The sequence below is a fragment of the Gopherus evgoodei genome, chromosome 9, assembly GCF_007399415.2.
Source record: "Gopherus evgoodei ecotype Sinaloan lineage chromosome 9, rGopEvg1_v1.p, whole genome shotgun sequence".
NCBI lineage: Eukaryota > Metazoa > Chordata > Testudines > Testudinidae > Gopherus > Gopherus evgoodei.
The window spans coordinates 72,409,461-72,430,728 of record NC_044330.1 but is presented as its reverse complement, the minus strand read 5'-3'; the positions used below and the strand labels follow the sequence as shown (position 1 = coordinate 72,430,728).

The following is a 21,268-nucleotide window of genomic DNA, read 5'->3' as shown; positions in this document are numbered from 1 at the left end:
GTGATGCAAGTTAAACTCGGGGAGGATCCTGACTACAGTTCGCAAGGAGGTGTTTCCGTGCTGGCCAAGAGTCCTGCTGGAAGCTTGTCTCCCAACACCACTGCATCTCAAATTTCTGAAGAAGAGCTAAGTCAACATCATCCAATGGTGTCAACTTGGCTGAGGCAGATATAGTTCCTGGACCTGTCGCTTTGGCCACCTCTTTGGCTGCCACTGACAACAGGCTTGTTGGTTCAAGACTCAGAGAAAACTGTTCATCCCAGTCTACCTGTGCCACATCACATGGCCTGGCTCCTGGATGGCTAGTAGGTGTAAAAATAGACTCTTCGTTTGAAGTGCAGAACATACTGTTGAACAATAGAAAACTGTCCATGAGGAATACTGAACTTCAAAAATTGAAGTAAATCTACTGTGGTTTGTCTGCTTCAGATTCTCACTTAACTCACATATTGGACTACCTGTTAAATTTGAAGATGTTGACTTTGTCACTAAGTTCTGTTAGGGCCTTCTACTTACCTGTACGAGTTCATTATATGGACATCTCACAACCTCTAGGTTCATTAAGAACCTTGCTAACTCTACATTTTAGAGAGCCCACATGGGCTCTAACCTTAATTAATCAGAATAGTTTTGGCCAAAATGATTTTTCAGGGGACTTAGCATTCATAAAACAGGGGTTCAGGTGACCTTTTCTTGCAGTAGAATGAAATCAACCTTTGCTGTAGGGCTGCCAGTAGCAGCAATGAAAATTGACCCAAGTCAGTATAATTACCCAGCTTGAGAGCTGTGATAGTTACTGGAGCTATCCAAAAACTCGAGGAATCCTGCATTGGTTACACATGCTTCTCATTGGTTGACTCATGTAGTAACTTGGCCAGAATAAGGCTGTCTGGTGCTTTAGGGACTTCTAAGTGAGGCTATGTTTTCTGTAGCTACAACCCAATGCCATGCTTCTGCTCCTCTGCCATGGCTACCTTCTTCATTGATATGGCCGTGACAATGGGCCACTTATACAAGCTGTACTCTGGGGTCAGCACTCAGCAAATGCAGTCAAGTTGTGATTTACAATGTCCCATCTTAATGCTCATTTATCCCTGGAACTTCATACAATGCAAATACTTATCTAATCCCCTTAAGGCAAAATGTACTGATAGCAGTCTCCTTTCTTCTTTGGTCAGTTCCAGGTTGTTGTCTTGTTTCATAAAGCAGATTCCTTTATTCATTGAGATTCCTAAAGTAACCGAGTATTTAAAACTATTCTGGCCCTTCTCCAATAAGAATGTAGTATCTCAAAGTTGCGTTGGTACAGCACCTAACACAATTGTGTACATTTGTTTGATAATTCTGTTCTGTACTGTCGTTTCAAACCAAGTTTGGCTTACTGGCCTGTAATTGCTAGGATCAGTGCACAGCAATGTAAAGATGACCAGATTTGAGGGATCAGAGGTAATTGCGTTCAAGGGATTACAGATATTTACTGTTGCTCCCTGGTTACAGAAAAGATCTTGCCTTGCTTTGTTTCCAATAAGACTAAATCTAGAGAAGTTGAGTAAACAGTTTGTCGTTTTAATTCAATTTGCTGTCTGTCTGTAGTTTTTCAACACTATAGTTGTATAAGTAACTTCAGGGAGATCTAAGACGACAAAACTCAGTAACGTGTAAGGGGCAGAACAAAGTGGTAAGGAGTGTCTGGACCATACATTCCTTGGCTGCTCAGGTCTCAGTCTGTGGGCATGGACAAAGGGTCCTTTCCCAAGGAGCTGAATTGCTTATTATGCTGCAATGGGTGAGGAGAAAAGTTGGGATCTTTTGGTTTTAAGGGCAAAATCATTTGGGGTTAATGAACCAAGCAGAAATGCATGGTTTTCTTGTGAATGAAGTGTTAAATGCAAATCCAGCTACCTGTTCATCTATGTGCATGGTTGCTGTTAAGTGCAATGATGGCACAATGAAAAACGATGGCTTCTAAAAACACAAATTCTGGATTATAGGTTTTTGTCATGTTGAAAACATCCATACTGAATATTTGAACAAAAATGTGATGTTGAGGATTTCATGAAAATACTAAGATGAGACTTTCAGCTAGAAGACACATAAGTGAGCTTATGAAAATTGAATTAAAGAAATGTTCCCTCTAAAATATAGTAAAAGCTCTGTTCAAGTAAAAAACACTTGTTATAATAATAGAGGTAAAATGTAAATTAATATGTTATTAAAGGAGTATTCACTTTGTAGTTGAGTTCTTCTCTACATCTGTTAAAATGTCTAGTGCCTGATATCTTAACACTTTTTTCAGTCTTTTAATACTTGATATGAAGCTATCAAACTAGACGGCTCTTCAGTATATAAAATATTAGTAACTGAACATGAGTAAAAATCTCAGCTATTTTTTCCACCTCAGAATATGCTAGTTTGATAAATGAAGTATTAAAAGAATTTAATTATTATTTACTAATAATTAAACATTTGACTACTTGTGTGAAATGCTGCAGCCTACTAATAACTTTGCTATGTTTTTTGTTTTTCTTTACACTATAACCATTCTTCGCTGACCACTGCATGCAGATAATTGGAAGTAAAGTTGCGGTGAGTACAAATGTGGTGGTGGTTTTTCCTAAGTTCATGTTTATATTGTAGAATTTAGGCTTAACATTAAGTTATTTCATCATATTTTATGCACCCTTAACACATGCCAGATAGTGCTTGCTTTATCATATTATCAGTTTAATGGTTTAGGGGAAAATTGTAAGAAATTATTAATTTACTGTAATATCTCAAGAATCTGATTCAAAGCCTGTTGAACTTGTTGGGAGTCTTAGCGTTAACAACAGATTTTGAATCAGGCCTTCTATATGCAGTTGAGTCAGGTTTTGCTTTTTACTGCAAAAGTAATACTTGATTCATAGTTACGAAATTCAGTCGGTCTTGAGCTTATTGTGTCTCATGTAGACCTTGATATTCAGCTGTGGCTCATAGTCAACTATAAAAAAATCTGCTGCAGAGTATCACTTGGAGCTATGAGACACTTAGAATATAGGATCTAGAATTTTAGGTAATCATGCAGACTTCAAGCATGACATAAGGCCTTCTGGAAACTATGGTTTTAGTGTTTCACTGGGAGTGTCTTCTATTTTGACTCTTGTTCGCTTTTGTCACTTACTGTGTGTAACACCTAATTGCTTTGCAAATTAAGTCATTATATATATGAAGTCTGTTGTGGCTGGATCTTGCTGTTGCAGAAGGCAGGGCAAAACTGCCATTGAGTTCAATGGGAGAAGGTTTGGGCTTGTCAACAAATATCATGTACTATGAAACGTGGTATTTGCTGAAGCATTAGTGAGGTCAAAAGTACTGTGGAATAGAAGAATGCAGATCTAATGTTAAAGTTGAATTCCCATGTAAAATTGAGAAGGAGTGATGAAGATTTTTGTGGAAAAAGTAATGCCTGAGATTAGGTCAGTGTCATTGACTCTAGATGCAGTCAGCACCTCTATATGGTTTATTAAACAATATATTATTTTGTTGTGAGAATAGACTCAGGACGTGAGGATAGTTTTGCAAAAGAGTTCTTAAAATTTTTAAGTGTGGTAATTAAAAACATTCATTTTAAATGACAGCCTGGAGCCAGGATATCTATTGATGTAACTATGGTACAATGGCTTTTCAAGAAGACATTAAATCAACCACTCATCTGAAGTCTTATGCAGTGTTTTTCTGTTTGAATCACTTCAGTGATTCCTTCGCTGTGTAGTCTTGTGTTATGAACCATAAATTTTAACTTTTTATTCTTTTTAAGGTCTAATAATTGGTGCATCAGCATTTTACATGTTCAAAGCCCATTTGAGATATGCCAGGATTAGAACAGAATCTAAAAAGTCTTTCTACTTGCTGTGCTCCTTGGCTTGTAAATAGTGTTATTTCAAGTGCTTCTTCGGATGTGAGATCAGAGTAGTGATATAGCAGCCTGTGTGTTATAAGGCATTTCCGTTCTGGGGAAAATGAATGAAATGGTCAATCCTATTTCATTTTTCTGTTTATACTGTAGAAACTGGGAAAGGGGACTGCAGAAACCAGTTCTTTCCCAGGTGTGAATGAATCTGAAGGCAGTCCTGAGAGAGAATAATTTAAGTATGGGAAACTGGCAGCATTCCTAATAAAATGAGGAAAATCCCAAGGATTCTGTGAAGCAGCTTTGAAGATTTTATAACAAATAGTTCGAACCTTGACAGAGTAGAATTGCTACTACACTAAAAGAACACCCTCCTCTCCCCAATCAAACCATTGTACATTTCTCTTGATTGTCTCTTGAAGGTTACAACAATGCGCTTTTGTTTAGAGTAACATTGTTAAATAATGCAGTCCTCAGATCTCTCTGGATGTTGTCATGTTGCAGAGTGAGCATTTTTTCACTACTCATGACATCTTTCTGGTGACTTTATTACGCTGAATAACATCTGTGATTACAGATGTAATAAACCAGGCACGTCTATCAAATATTGTTAATCAAAACAGTTGGGCAGGTGTGCTGAGTCTTTAGCAGGTGAGTGTACTTTGATATTAATGAAATGGTAATCAGATTTTGAAATATCTATTTTCCCTGATATGTAATTGGTGCATTAATTTTTCCCTAACAGCTCCCCATATTATCAGACTATAAACTGTTTAATTAACTTTTTCCTATAAAATAGTTTGGTTCTCAACACTTTATAAAACCCCTTTCTGCCCCATGTTGGTCGCACTCCAACAGGTGATAATGTCAGGAGCTGCCTGGGTGATATTGGATCTGTTAAAGAGCCCATCGTTCTCTCATGAAGTAGGAACCTACACGTTAGTGATGTACATCTGTAATCTTTTCTGAAAAGATTACAGTATAGTAGTGTTATAATTTGAAGGGCCATAGTTTGTAAGAGAAATCATGCTGTGCTCTACTGAATGATTTCAACGTTTAGGAAATTTATCAGTATAAATTTTCTTTTAATATAGGCAATGCCAGATACGAGAGAGAACAATAATTGAACTAGTATACAAGCTGAAAGTTCTGCAATAAAGTAATTTTATATTAGGTAGCACATTGTAAATCTTACTACTTGTCTTGATTTACACTACAGTATTTTCTTATACTTTAGTTGCTGAAAGCAGACTATTATAGTCTTTCTTTTAGAATATTTTTTTGTCTATTAATACTGCAATAAAACAGCCAAGCAGGAGGAACTTGCCTATTTTTGTGTATTTGTATTAGAACTAGTAGCAATCTCTTAAAGCATTGCTGTCCATGTCATGAATTTACATACATAAAACATAGATGTCATGCTGGTGAATTCAACTTACAAGCCATGAGGTAGAACTCTTGAAGAGCGGTTATTAGTTGCAGGTAATTTAAATCTCAGTAGGTACCAAGAAGTGATTTTGCGACTAATATTTCTTGAAACCTTCAAAGTTAGTATGATTTTTAGTAGATGGCAATGATCTTTATAAAGAGGTTTAATGTTTCAGGTGAAGAGATGAAAATGTAAAGACTCATTTATTGAAACTTATGAAAAAACCTTAAATTTATCAGCAACTTTTACCTGACCAAAAAGTTAAAATTCATTAATAAAAAAGGGCAGAATAACATAACAGATTTGGGGGGAGGGGAAATACATTTCCTGCTATAAATTTAAAGGGGGAAAAATAAAACTCAGAGCCTGAAGATTTTGATAGTCAGTTGAACACACAACTTTCAAGCATGGTGCCACACTGAATTGTACTGTTCTTGAATTTAGGGAGATTAAAAGTAGCTTTGAACAATATCTGTCACCAGTCCTTTGCTTTCAAGTGATAATCATTTGAATAAATAAAATCTCAGAAATAATTCAATATGTATTTTAACCTTTTTTGGGGGAAGCTAATCAACTTTATTATTTTTTTCTGAATAAAATTGGAACTAATTTCCTTAACCCAATTTTGCTGCCTTCATTGCTCAGTAATGTGCTATATGCCTTTGTTCGCTTGGCAGTATGAAAATAGAAAATATGGAAATAGCTGGTTTAATGTAGGTTGTATTATTTCTTTGGGCAAGTAAAAACCTCATGTAACTGTGGCTGGTAAAAGATGATTTTGTATGGAACATGCCAAGAAAAGGCTCAGTCCTGTGAGGTACTTAGTGTCCTCAATTCTTATTCGGAGCACTTGACGCTTTGCAGGAAAACCTCAACAAGTACCTATTTATGCATAAAATAAATATTAAGTAGCTATAAATTTTTTCTTTAATATGCAAATTCAATTGGCTAAAAATTAAAATATAAATACATTCAGTGAATTGCTTTCATAATTCTAATCACTATTGAAAAGAGAGGCAGCGTCAGGGAAACCAATTCTATCTTTTAGAAAGTCAGCTCATTTAAGTTTTAAATATAGGACTTTACGGTGAGAAGTGCTCACTGAATATTACTGGAAATCCTGCTGAGCACTGAGTTGTTCTCCATCTCCTAAGGATGGAGGAAAAGAGTAATTTTGTTTTAAAACAACAATGCATATTTGTTAAAGGCTTTCTTCATTGGCTTTAAAATGACTTTTTTTTTCAGTAAATGTTTACTTCTCGGATCCTGAGGTCCACTTCTGAAAAAGGAATGTGTCTATAATTCATATATTTCTTATTTTGGTGACCTAACAGATGGATTTCACCCCAGTTTTTTCAAGTTGAATATTACATTTTTTAGTCTCAGTTTAACACAACCTAGTGATGTGTAACTTTTGTCCTAACACCTATCTCACTATCTTAACAAATTTTTATCGAAGTATTAAAGCATTCCTTCAATCTTAAGGTATCAAAACATGTTATAATTACTGTAATGCACCCACCACTGGGTCAAATGTCAGCAGTGCCACTCCGCACCAGCAATTTTGTATAACAGATTGTGGCAGATCAGAGCATTTCTCCAGCTCAGAATGCAGGGATATGTTTTGGTAAGCAGAACACAGAAAACAAGTTTAAAAACTTGCCAGGACACTTGGTTTGCATGGATTGTGAAAAGTGGGGCTTTGGACTGCAGCTTCATACATCAGAAGAATGAGGATTGTAGCAGTTTGTCTCTCTAAAATCTTACTTGGGCAATTCTACTATGTGCTTGGAGTACCAGTACCATCACTTCATACTAGGGTTGCCAATTTTGGTTGGATGTATTCCTGGAGGTTTCGTCACGTGACATAATCTTTAGTTAAAGATTAATCTTTAATTCATGGAGACTCCAGGATAAGCCTGGAGGATTGGCAACCCTCTTCATGCTGAATGAGGATCTTCCTTTGATTGCTGATAAATGTATAAACCCAGGCCCTTCACTTAAAAAAAATCCATTCTTTCCATGTTACCACTGATCAGTTGGCAATGAGTGGTAATAGATAGGACTGTTTTAGCAAGGAAAGTACTTAATTTTTAAGATGACTTCGCTTTTAGGAAGTTTCTTAACACTTCAAAGACTTTTTTAAAGTTTTAATATTCCATTCAGGACTACAGTATTGACTACTACCTTAAGCATCCTGGCTAGCTTTTGAGCTTCCAAGATAATGATGATGACCTCCTGGAAATGCTAAATGCTAAGAGTCCACCTTAGCCCACGTCCAGACTAACCCGCGGCATCGGCGGGTTAAAATCGATTGCTCGGGGATCGATATATCGCGTCTAGTCTGGACGCGATGTATCGATCCCCGAGCGCGCTTACATCGATTCCGGAACTCCATCAACCCGAACGGAGTTCCAGAATCGACACAGAGAGCCGTGGACATCGATGCCGCGCCGTCCAGACTGGTGAGTACCTCGATTTTAGAAATTCGACTTCAGCTACGTTATTCACGTAGCTGAAGTTGCGTATCTAAAATCGATTTTAATACCCTAGTCTGGACGTGGCCCTAGATTAACCTTCCAGATATGCTGCAAAGGTCTAGCTTTACTTAAAGCATTTGGGTGATATTTGAGGAATTTAAGTTGTTTGTTTTGTTATAAAAGTTTTAGTAGTTAGTAATAGTGCAGAGTTAATGTGGGGTGAGCAGTTTAATTCAGAATGATGATGAAACTAACTTAAACTGGTATATGTCACCCAGAGTGCAGAATAGTTTAATTTGGGACATACTCCCCAATTCTAAACATAAATAAATAAAATTGACTGCAAACAAGGACTTTGCATGTAATTAATTTGGCAAATAAATTAACTGACACTCTTTATTCAGAAAATCACTTCACTCTTTTTCAAGTGTTCAGTGATTATTTGTGAGCATTGTAATCTTCAAGGTCGACAATTTGAGTAAACAATGGAGTAAGGTAAGAAATAAGTCACACCAGGACTTCCTTTGCCATCCCTTGTATCATACCATATATATTCTAATTAAATAACATAAAGCATAAAATGTGAGAGTTTCATTTGGTAGCAAATCAAGTACAACCAAATATTTAATTACTGTATTTGGGGGAGGAAAATTTTTCATGGAGGTAAACATTTTTAAATCAATGTAATGGAGTACACCTCTACCTCGATATAACGCTGTCCTTGGGAGCCAAAAAATCATACCGTGTTATAGGGGAGACCACATTATATTGAACTTGCTTTGATCCGCCGGAGTACGCAGCCTCCCCTCCCAGAGCGCTGCTTTACAGCGTTATATCCGAATTTGTGTTCTGTCAGGTCGCGTTATATGAGGGTAGAGGTGTATTTTTGTTGTTTGCACTCTCTGTGACATAAGCAGTGAAAACAACCATTCTGAAAAGCTAATATGGAAGTGAGTAAAGAAAAAAAATTGTAGCTCTACAGCCCATTATAACATTTGTTACAAACCAAAAGCCAAAACTTAAAACTGATGTACAGATGTAATAGTTTTGTATGCATATAGGTAAACCAATTGCTGTTTAAATAGTGTCAATCAGTAGGCATTCTTGATGCTTTAATTATAAGGAAACAACCGTTTAGTTGTGAATGGTGAACAGTGGCAGGAGGGGTTTTTTTTTGTTTTGTTTTTTAAGGTCCAAATGGCTGCAACTTTAGTGTACCTTAATATACCTCCTCGAAGCATGCTGTCCTGGCTGCTGTATAGGGATGGCAATTTAACTTCAAAGCTACCACATAAGCCAGCTCCTAGGTAACACACAAGTGCTTAGGTTTCCATGAAATCCAAGTGTTATTTGATGAAGCTTGGCTAATTACCAGAGCTGGTCTTTGATGTCTGGAGTACTTCCCCTCCCCCTTTAGTTTTATCAGATGAGTAATATCTCAGTCCAGTGTTGCCAGGACCAGCTGCCACAGAGGGTGCAAGCCTCAAACTTAACTGGCATACCGAACACAGTAGTGCCATCATGCTACAGGTATCGTGCCTAATTAACAGTCAAAACCGTTTTCCAGATCTCTTTAGGCTAGTAGGAGCTTTTTAGTATTGCCTCTTCTGTGTTCCTATCTACTATAGACACTCTAATTTGAGGTGCTAAAGCCTGATGCTGTTTCTTTTAAATCATTACTCTGACTTTGGGAATAAAAAAAAATATTTCTGATGCCATTTTATTCTTCAGTTGCTTATCTTTCATGATGTGTAAAGAAGTGGGTAGAAAAGTACACATTTCATATAAAAAGCAGCATATATGTGTAATAATGTACAAATTCATAGTGTTTTGTTAAAGGTATCCTGCTCCAACATTTCAATTCTTGTTTTTAAATGTGGTGTTGTGCATGAAAGATAATTCACCCTTTCCCCCAATATAAGAGCATTGCTTATTTGTCAAGAGATTGATTTTCATACTTTCCACAGTTAGCATGCTGAAGAATCAACATGTCTTGTTTCTAGACACTCATCTTCCATCTTTATACCTATATCAGTTGCTATAGGCATAACTGATGGCTCATATGCCCACACTTCTAGATGGACAATGTCCTCCATGTTGACTTTATCCTGGAAATTCATTAGCAGAAAGTTAATGTGCCATGTTTGTGCTCTGCTGACCCAGGGAGTGTAAAAGAGATCCAGACTATCTCATGAACATGCAGTTTTTGCTCTACTATATTTTGTATCAATATCACAATATGTCTAGGTCAAATGGAGCTATTTATTTAAATACAATAGAATCATTTCATTTTGACAAGTTGTATCCTGTTAGAAGTAGTAAATATGGTAACTGATAACTGGAGTTAAAATGAAACAAAAATAGAAATTTTCATTATTTTTTTAAAAGTACAAAAAGGATTTATAGCAGTGAGTGCAATCCCTGACACAATTAACACCAAATGCATACTAAATCCTATTAGATATAAGTCATGGGTGAAAAAGGAATATGAAAAATGCCTAACCTATCTTTATTAGTCTCAGTTAGACAGAGACCATACAGAGCTAAGGAGGTTTAGGAGCTGCATATTAATCATAACCAGTGTTCTGAGATAAACCTATTTCTTGAACTTATCAAAGCTGTGCAGAAGATTAGTCATTCCCTTTGGTAAAGGAACGTTTTACATATTGTTCTCAGTTTTGAACACCATAGCTTTAAAAACTGATTTACAGTTACTTTAATTCTAAAATATCTCATTGAATTATATAGCTTAGACAGCTATTTTCCTGTAATGCCAGCTCAATAGGGCGGTAGCTTCTTTGCCAAAACCTCTATATAATTATTTTGTTGTGTAGAGAATAGGATATTCTAGGGAGCATTATTAGAGGCCAGACAAAAGAACCTTGCAGTATCAAGCAATCATTGAATCATACAGAAATACTTTATTAAATCGTTACTTTAAGCAATAGTTGGTGGATGCCAGCTCCTGTTTCAAGTCATTTTCAATTGCTCAACTCCTTTATCTCGGAGAGGAAAAAGAATTAGCTTAAGGGGCTGCATAAGTAGCTCATGTTAATGCTCATCATTACTGAAGATGCAAAAGCATGTATAACAGGAGTAATCTGGCAAAGCTCATTCTGGTGCTTTAGCCTTAAAAAAGAACTTGTACATGTTTATGGTAATTCTGATAAAGTACAATGAAACAGCTGTTAAAAGCTTCTTATTGTCATCTGATGTTTATGGGATTCGTAGCGCTTTGAAATATTAGAAGTGCTGGTCTGCCCCATTTTGTGCATCTGGAATTTGGATCCCAACTTTTCTCTTTGATTCCTGACCTGTTACTTTGGGAAGGCTTTAAGGGGGCTGGGTGCATAGCTCTGGGTGTGTGTGGAAGGACAGCTCTACTTCCAAATTCATTAAATCCTTTGGGGATACCAACCATTTGGTTTGTGATGATGACTACTTAGTAGTGTCCAGCTCTTTTCTAATAAAGAGAAGGTAACTACAAAGTAAAGAATTGTAGAGTGTTGATGGTTGAAAATAGGACATAGATAAATAAGGAATCCTGAGTTACCGGGTCTCTTTCCCCCCCCAATCAAGTCTTTAGTGTTGAACTATTTTTTTCCAACACAGATGTTAAATGTTAACAGCACAGCCACACAAATGAATAAATATATTTGTGTCTATGAGTTGGTATGATCTGTCCTCACTAATTGTAATATGTGGGCCTGCCCCAAAGACATCAGTGGTGTAATAACATACAAAAGTCAGAATGGAGGAATGAACTTGCAATCAGATGTTTGACTAGTTAGGTAAATTGCAACAACTGCCCATTTTCTCCTCATAGCTGACTAATTACTTTGATGCTTTAGCAGTGGTGCTTTCAAAGTAAGGCCATGGCTACACTGGCACTTTACAGCGCTGCAACTTTCGCGCTCAGGGGTGTGAAAAAACACCCCCCTGAGCGCTACAAGATACAGCGCTGTGAAGCCTCAGTGTAATCAGTGCTGCAGCGCTGGGAGCTACACCCGTAAGGGATGTGGTTTACGTGCAGCGCTGGGAGAGCTCTCTCCCAGTGCTGGCGCTCCGATTACACTCACACTTCAAAGCGCTGCTGCGGCAGCGCTTTGAAATTTCAAGTGTAGCCATACCCTTAGTAAAAAGGACAGGATCTCTGCCATAGAATTGATACCTTAAATTAGACTGAAAACAAAAAATGTGTCAACAAATGATCCATGATATGTATAAAAATGGAAGGGGAGTGTTTCTGCTAGGGGAACATGACTCTTCTGCACAGAAAAGATTGTGTAAACTTTAGCTTTGCTGTGAGTATTTTTGTTTTTAGTTATGCAGTGTGGAAAACTTTGAGAAATCCATGGGATTGCTAATGGTAGGTCTATGCTTGGAGCTAGGGCTGGGAGTGAATTCAAGCTTGAGGAGACATACTAATGCTAGCTCTGGTTGAGCTTGTGTACTAAAAATGGAAGGTAGCCTCTGCAGTGCGCGTTGCCCCAAGTTTGTGCCTGTGGTATTGAATGGGTACCTAGTCGAGGTAGCTAACTTCTACCACTGCTGTTGCTACACTTGATTTTAGTGCACTAGCTCAGCCACAGCTAGCATAAGTGTTTCTCTTCAAGATGGAAAGCTCAACCCCAGCTCAAGATGTAGCTATACCCAAGTGTCTCACTGGACACTCCTAATAATTAAATCAAAGAATTAAGAGTGAAGAGAGAACAGTGTACCTTCTAAAACAGGGGTTCTCAAACTGGGGGTCAGGACCCCTCAGGGGGTTGCGAGGTTATTACATGAGGGGTCGCGAGCTATCAGCCTCTACCCCAAACTGCGCTTTTCCTCCAGCATTTATAATGTTAAATATATAAAAAAGTGTTTTTAATTTATAAGGGGGGTTGTATTCAGAGGCTTGCTATGTGAAAGGGATCACCAGTAAAAAAAAGTTTGAGAACCACCGTTCTAAAAGAAATCTCCAAAGAAGCGCATGGTACACCGCCAATAATTGCAGATAGCTAGACATATCAATGAAATAATACTTGGTCCATGAAGTTAGAAAAGTTTTAAAGCAGATATTAGCATCAAATCTTCAGTTCTTTCAGCATGTCCAACTTTGGAACATGATGCCAACATTTTTATTTCTGGTCCTGCACGTTTGTGGAAGATGAGTTGTTTGTCATTTGTTTATCAAGAAGAAAATAAAACTATATTGTTTACAAAGGAGAGACATCTATTTTTTTAAATAGGACATTTGCGTATAGCCCGAAGGTAGGTGAGAATTTAAAACTATTGCATGTTAGTGTGAAAAAGCTGTTTAGAATGAGGTTTAAATTTTTTTTTTCTCATTTAATCTTGTGTAGTTGGGTTCATGCTGATTGAGTCACCTGGATGGGTCTTGACTTTCTAATGCCATGAATCTCCTGTCTTTTAGTGCTGTATGGTTGCAATATTTAAGACCTTAAACTTGTTGCTGGCTCAAGATGCTGTACAATAGCTTTCGGATAAAATTTCACATCAGGGAAGATAATTCTTGTGACCAGTTGTCTGTGGAAAAAGCTTCCTTAGCTGTTCACAGGTATGCCATGTTAAAAATTATTAGAGGCAGTAGATTAGTGAGCATGGATCAAAAGCAGCCTAATCAGGTGCTCCAGTGCAAGAGGGAAGGAGATGTGGCCCACCCAAGGTCGATCGGTGTGTCGCTCTCCCCTTCCCCAATCTTGTGATATCCAGAATGCTGTGTGGGTAAAAACACCTTTTTCTGACACAGTCAGTGCTCCCTATTTTCCTGACCCATGTGACCTGGATATAGAAGAACTTCCAAGAAGGAACCAGCCCATGGGTCAGAGAGACTGAATCTATCAATAGCAGAAGCAGCCTACACAAAGGGGCCATTTGACCCCTGAAGTCAGGCTGCTTTCTTCAGTTTAAATTAAGGTCTGTCTGTTTGGTCACTTGACATTCATGCTCTTTCTTCTCCTTTGCCATATCTTCTTGTCCACTAATGATGTTGGTAAACCATAGCTTGGGTCATTCGGCTTGTAAGTTGTATTCCTTTCCTTTTCCCTTAGTCTAATTTACTTAGGGCTTGTCTACATCAGAAAGTTGCAGCGCTGGTGAGGGAGTTACAGCGCTGCAACTTTGAGAGTGTCCACATCTGCAGGGCATCACCAGCGCTGCAACTCCCTGTTTGCAGCGCTGGCCGTACTCCCGTTTTGTCTCGGGTGTAGAGGATCCAGCGCTGGTGATCCAGCGCTGGTAATGCAATGTAGACACTCACCAGCGCTTTTCTTGACCTCCGTGGAAGGAGGAAGCCTCTGGTAATCAAGCTGGTTTCCTTTCCCGGTTTGCTCTCTCGGTCCCGGAGCCAGCCAGCAAACCGCAGGGAAGGAGACCTGCTTGCTCGGGGTTCCGGGACCGAGAGAGCAAACCGGGAACGCCGCGGTTTGCTCTCTCGGTCCCGGAGCCAGCCAGCAAACCGCGGGGAAGGAGACCTGCTTGCTCGGGGTTCCGGGACCGAGAGAGCAAACCGGGAACGCCGCGGTTTGCTCTCTCGGTCCCGGAGCCAGCCAGCAAACCGCGGGGAAGGAGACCTGCTTGCTCGGGTCTCCTTCCCCGCGGTTTGCTGGCTGGCTCCGGGACCGAGAGAGCAAACCGCGGCGTTCCCGGTTTGCTCTCTCGGTCCCGGAACCCCGAGCAAGCAGGTCTCCTTCCCCGCGGTTTGCTGGCTGGCTCCGGGACCGAGAGAGCAAACCGCGGCGTTCCCGGTTTGCTCTCTCGGTCCCGGAACCCCGAGCAAGCAGGTCTCCTTCCCCGCGGTTTGCTGGCTGGCTCCGGGACCGAGAGAGCAAACCGCGGCGTTCCCGGTTTGCTCTCTCGGTCCCGGAACCCCGAGCAAGCAGGTCTCCTTCCCCGCGGTTTGCTGGCTGGCTCCGGGACCGAGAGAGCAAACCGCGGCGTTCCCGGTTTGCTCTCTCGGTCCCGGAACCCCGAGCAAGCAGGTCTCCTTCCCCGCGGTTTGCTGGCTGGCTCCGGGACCGAGAGAGCAAACCGCGGCGTTCCCGGTTTGCTCTCTCGGTCCCGGAACCCCGAGCAAGCAGGTCTCCTTCCCCGCGGTTTGCTGGCTGGCTCCGGGACCGAGAGAGCAAACCGCGGCGTTCCCGGTTTGCTCTCTCGGTCCCGGAACCCCGAGCAAGCAGGTCTCCTTCCCCGCGGTTTGATGGCTGGCTCCGGGACCGAGAGAGCAAACCGCGGCGAAGCTGGTTTCCTTTCCCGGTTTGCTCTCTCGGTCCCGGAACCCCCCTTGAAGCCGCCCAACAGCGCTGCAGTGTGGCCACATCTAACACCACTTGCAGCGCTGGTTGCTGTAAGTGTGGCCACTCTGCAGCGCTGGCCCTATACAGCTGTACTAATACAGCTGTAACAACCAGCGCTGCAAAATTTTAGATGTAGACATGGCCTTAGAGAGCAGTAGTTTGGGACAGGGTTATGGTTGTTATTGTTTATACTGTGCCTGGCACAATGGCACCCCATTCTTGGTTGACCTTAAGACAGTAAATTCTATATATTATGTGGTTCATTACATGGATAGCATTGCCATATATGTTGCTATGTATATGTTAACGTACTATTTCAAATATGACTAAATATTGTTTAGATCTGTGAAACCTTTTTAAAATAATGATACTCTGTTTAGCATCTCAGGATTTAAGGTATAAAATGTAGTGATTGAAGTTTCAAATATGTTATATTGCCAAGTTGAATTTAAAGTTCCTAACGAAGAAGAAAAATATTTTCTGGACCAAAAATACCGTCAGTCATAAATTAACCTGAAAACTTAGATGTCCCTTATTTGTTAGCAGTAAACAGTCTGTTCTGTCATATCCTTGTGCTTTCTCTTTACTGTGTGCTAAATCCTCCCTCTTGCTCAGAAAATTCTAATTGAATTTGTTTGGAGTTGTGTACTGAGTTTGGGCTTCAGGATTTGGCCCTTGGAAAATGGGACACCCTCCTCCCCCATGCCTTTTAAAGAATTTGCAATACGTTTTTCCACAAGTAATATTTCTAGCTGAGAAATGTAAAACATGCATATGCAATTTACAATGACTGAGAAATATTGAAAGTATCACTGTGAATGGTGCAAGGAATTCTGTGATCCATTACAAAGTGGAAAAAATACAAGGTTTACGTGACCAATATAAAATGTGCTAAATACTTGTAAAGCTACATGTTCTTCAAATGCCTCCATGTATTCCCAATAATGGGGTATTGCACCCCCTGGTGGTGGCTAATGGTAGAACCTCCTACAGGCAATGCCTGCTGGAGTGCATGTGTGCCCCCTCTTACCTCTCACCTTGGTGTCTTTGAATATTCTGAGGGCGAAAGGTATACAAGAGGGCACTGTACCCTCTATTGCTTGAGTTTCTTTCAGACAGAAGTGAATTGCTCTGGTCCTTTGGATCTCAGGTTTTCTCCGTTTTAGCATCTTGTTAACTTTACAGTTACATTTTATACTTTCGTTCTTAGTATAGCTTTCCCTTCAGTATAGATTTAAAAGATGCTTATATTCATATTGCATATTCATACAGTCATCAAAAATACCTGCAGTTCATAGTGGAAGGGTGCCATTTCCAGTCTAAGATTCTCCTATTTGGCCTGTCAACAGCACTTTTTTCAAAGTTCCTTTCTGTGTTAGCAGTATATCTGAGAAAACATGGTCTTTTTGTTGACGCATATTTGGACGATTGACTACTGAAAGCTGCAACACCCTGAGGTGTTGTTGTGCTACACCATGGTTACAGTCTCCTTTGATTCTTGGTCTGCTTCTCAATGTCAAGAAGTCAGTCTCTGACCAACTGAGAGAATTCCCTTTTTTAGGTTCTCTACTGGACTCAGTAGCAGGAAGAGCTTTTCTTCTGGAAGACAGGTTTATAAAAATAGAAGAAATGATTTTTGCAAATTCAAGCCTGTCAGTACCCAGGAGGTGATCAACTTTCTGGTTCTCATGGGCCTGATGGCAGGTACAGCTTACGTAACCCCCCCTTGCCCATCTCAGAATGTGTCCAGTGTACCATTAGATGTCTCAAGTTTACACATGCAGCTGGGACTGTCTTCATATGTTTGTCACCATGCTTCAGGATGTTGTGGTTTCACTGAGGTGGTGGACGAACTGATAAAGTGTTCACAGAGTTGTTCTGCTCAATCCCCCTTTGCCATTGGTGACAGTGACATGAGAATCTTTCAACAAAGGATGGGGTACCCATTTAGCTTGCTTCACTGGATTTTGCAAGAAAAGCGCTTTCAATTCAGTGTGGTAGAATTTAGGGCAATTCATTTGGCTCTTGTCATTCATCCCTCATGTGCAAGGGAAGGTGGTCACATTGCAGCGGACAATAAAACTGTAATGTGTTAAATGAACAAACAAGAGGGAGCTCACGCATTCCAATCTTATGCTGAAGTGGTCAGGTTATGGGATAGGTCCATTCTTCATAATACCTATCAGGTGGTGCTGCATTTGGCAGGGGAAAGCAATATAGTAGCAGATTGTCTCATCGGGGACCGTTCTCAGATTTACAAGTGGTCCCTAAAGGTTCAAGTATCAGATTATCTTTTCCCATTGGCGTCAGCCCAAGGTAGACCTGTTTTGAGACAGAAATCAGCAAGAAATGTCTCCCATTCTATTGAAGAGCATGGAGGGGCTGTCAGTCCTTGCTGGATGCCTGCTTTTCCAAAATGTAGAAGGGCCTTCTGTACGCCTCCCCCCCATGAATTTCAATTAATTCAGAAAGTGGTGAAGATTATTCAGTAACAGGGCAAAAATGTTGATTGCTCTGGCTTGGCCGAGACAATAGTGGTTCAGATGGACGGTATGTGAGTCTCCCTCTGTCTTCAGATATTTTGTCACAGCAACAAGGCAGGCTTTATACATACATGTGTACAGTTACTTTCTGTAATTGCTATACTACATCCCTAATATATAAAAAAGTATTTGTTATGTTGAAGTGGACCACTGGTGTAAGGATCCTGTTTCTGAAGTGTACAGTATTGAACATTTCAGAGGGAAGTGATCATTGCCTCACCCTAAATAGTGTATCTGACACATCATAAAGTGGTATATAATGGCAAGATGCTTATTCCCGATTCCAGATGGTAAGCAATTTATGCCTCATAGAATTAAGGTCAGTGACCTAATTAACTGTTGTTGGTAGTTTAGCTGCCAACATTCTTGTTTTGTCTAATGCCCTTTTAGACCTTTTCCAATTTCTTTGTGAAGGACATAAATCCACACCATGTAGAGGTCAAGCATAGGAGTTTATTACACACAGCACTGGTGGAGTATCACCTGGCTTATTAGGCTCAGAGACACTGTCAATCAATTGATTACAATAGAATACGTAGATTTTCCATGGGCAGAGGAAAGTGAAGGGATAGGCAGTTCCACACCCCGAGATAGGTTTTGCAGCAAGATAAGATAGCACATTAGCCAATGGTTAAAAGGTTACATAATATCTCCACCCATGGTCTCAAGTTAGCAAGTTAACATTTAATTAATACTTTGATGGAATGTTATTAGTATAAAATATATATGTTGAATTCTGATTTGGGGTCCATAGGAATGGAGCAACTGCTTTGATTGTCCAACAGGTACATTCCTAGGGGTTAAAGCAAAGAAATAGTGAAAGTATATGGCAAAAAAGATTGTCCCCTTTGTCTTAAGGTAGGCATTGGTCCCTGGGAAGGGAGGTGGAAAGATGCCATATCTTATACTGACATGTGCCAACTTTTCATAAACTCAAGGTTGGATCCGTGGGAAGAACATTCCCTACAGAAGAGACTGACACAATAGGAACAGGGATCCTTTGTTCAATCTGAAACATTAGTTGAAACATAATTATTCAGTTATTGCTTCATCATCTGGCATTTCTACTGACCAAGCATATCTTAGCAAAGGCGGTTATCTTGTTTACCCCAGCTTTTTCTTAGCTAATCACTATTTGCTAGGCCTCTCGTCTCTTGGCCAAACTCTGGATTTTGGGTCCGGAAAAGAGCTGGCACAATCCATATACCAGGTTGTTATATAAATGCACATGGATTTTAACCCTTCACTTCGCCTCTTTGCTAGCTTGCAACTTGAATGCAGTGCGCTCTAATTTCTTTGGCTTCATCCTGTTTTATAGCATTAAGACAGGTGGACAAGTTGGCAATGGTTCCTGTGCTTCCCTCAATGTCTTGAGCAACTTTTTTGTAGATATTGCTTTTGTCTGCTACTAAAACTTTGTGTTGTGTTGAAAGTAAACTCTAAAGTAGCACTAAATCTCCATAAGCAATCCCAAGAAAAGCAGTGACCATTTCTTTATTTTAGAATAACACACTTCACTGAGCTTAATAGGCTTATTCAGGAACATACTTAAGATGGCCATACTTGACACTTGAGGTAGCAAATAGAGTACACTTAATATCTACTTTTTAGTTTTTTTGAGGCTCTTTATTGTGAGTATATATGACCTATTAGTTGTTCAAACAATTAAGCATTCCAAGCAGAAGTCAAGTGAGCTGAACAGTGTTCTCTTAATAAAAAGTTACTGCTATGAGATGACTTCTAAAAGTCTTTGTTTTTGTGCCTCTCTCATTGTTAATTTTATCTTATTAACAGTAGTGTTTTGTTTAAATATTGATTACATGAAAGAGAATTGTTTCTGTTTACTGGCATGGAAAAAACAGATTTGTGGTTTGATGTTGAGACGTTCAGGTCATCCATCACCAGTTTAAAAAAAAAAAAGTACTAAAAAATCGGTAATTGGACATCTTTCGTTGAGTGATAAATAATGGATAGTTCCGTGATATGCTTTACTAAGATGTTGTATTCTTTCAAAAGAATTCTAACCAGGTAATTGATATTCTCTGTGAATAATTAAAGCCTGCATTAGTAAGATTGTGATCCTGAAGTTGGAATTAATTTCTTATCTGTTTAAAAGTAGATATTTTATATAAAGAAAATGTTCTGCATTCTTGAATGTTTTTTGGTGGTGAAGACAGGCATTTATAGAAAAGTTTTACTATAATATAGTACAGTGGTGGGCAACCTGTGGCCCTGGGCCACACATGACCTGTCAGGGTAATCTGCTGGCTGGCCGTGAGACAGTGTTTACGTTGACTGTCTGCAGGAATGGCTGCCAGCAGCTCCCAGTGGGCACGGCTCACCGTTCCTGGCCAATGGGAGCTGTGACACTCGGTGGCCAGCATGTCCCTGTGGCCCACACCGCTTTCCGCAGCTTCCATTAGCTGGGAACGGCAAACTGCAGCCACTGGGAGCTGCAGGCGGCCCTGCCTGTGGATGGTCAATGTAAACACTGTTTCGCGCCCTGCCAGTGGATTACCCTGGTGGGCCGAAGGTTTCCCGCCATTGATATGTATATTAGTGTATTACAATGTAGTGTAGTGGTAATGTAGGACTGTAGTGAAAATAATTTTGAATAAACATGACAATTTTGTGTCTATATGCATACAGTCCAAATAGTATTGAATTTAGTTTAAGCTTGCATATACAAATGTAGTGTTCTCATTCTGCAACTGTAAATTTGTTAAAACACATTACAAGTAGAATTCTATGTTAAACTGAGTGTCCTCTTCAGATAGTGTGTAAAATGGCTAATTGTTTGTTATTTAAGTAATAGCCGTATGGGGTTTCATGTAAAGTGTGGATATGCCCCTATGCCTTTGGTGGAAAATTTTTGGTAGAAGTGCCCATTTGGCTTGCACATACACTTGACACATCCTCATGCCCCATACTGAGGATATAAAGGGCTGCATTGGCAAACTGCTTTCAGTTCCTTTTCATCTGCCTTCAGTGAGATGGAACAGCTTGTCCTCTTCATGACTTAGTTTTTGTACAGTTAGGCTCATCGATGCATGTTAGTTTAGTAGTTGTTGAGACTATTGTTTCCACTAATTCTTTTTTGGACTCATTCTTTTGGGGTATGTTGGGTTCGTTGGGGTTGGAGATGTCTTTCCTGCTGAGAGGCTGTCCAGGTCAGTGATGGGTGTCCTTGGTGCCTCTGCTGTGTGGGAGACACTCATATCTTTTAGCAGGTGGAAAATCTGCATCTCCTAGGGAGATGAAGCAAGACTTAGCAAGATTTCAGACTAGTTTCTGACCCAGGTGCTGAAAACTTCCCCTGTACACAGGTCATGGAGTACTGCAAGTGCCCCATCTACCTCAGTCATCAAGAGCTTGAGGGATATGACTGCTGCTGCACTGTCCACTTGTGGGTCTTGGTCACTGAAAACATATGGGGAGGCAGCTACTGCATCAGTGTCCACAGAAGAAAGAGATGTTATGTAAGGCTCTGGCTACCAGTAAGAGACCTCTTAGGAGATCTAATACTTGGTGACCAATTTCCAAGAAGGCTACAGAGATGTCAGGTCCCAAGGGGAGTTCCATGGAGGCTCTGGGTGACCCCGCTACCCAGAGAATATCAAGTTTCC

At 39.9% G+C, this 21,268-nt stretch overlaps 1 protein-coding gene across 12 annotated transcripts in view; it reads left to right on the top strand.

Moving 5' to 3' along the window:
- Positions 1–21,268, top strand: part of DIAPH2 (diaphanous related formin 2) — an 867,723-nt gene that overhangs the window by 59,234 nt on the left and 787,221 nt on the right. For 11 of the 12 annotated variants that reach the window (XM_030576660.1, XM_030576662.1, XM_030576661.1 and 8 more), the window contains one exon: positions 2,566–2,586. The exons of the other annotated variant lie outside the window; for it this stretch is intronic. In XM_030576660.1, the coding sequence (XP_030432520.1) occupies positions 2,566–2,586 (21 nt within the window). The remainder of the gene's footprint in view (positions 1–2,565; positions 2,587–21,268) is intronic. 12 annotated transcript variants of the gene reach the window in all.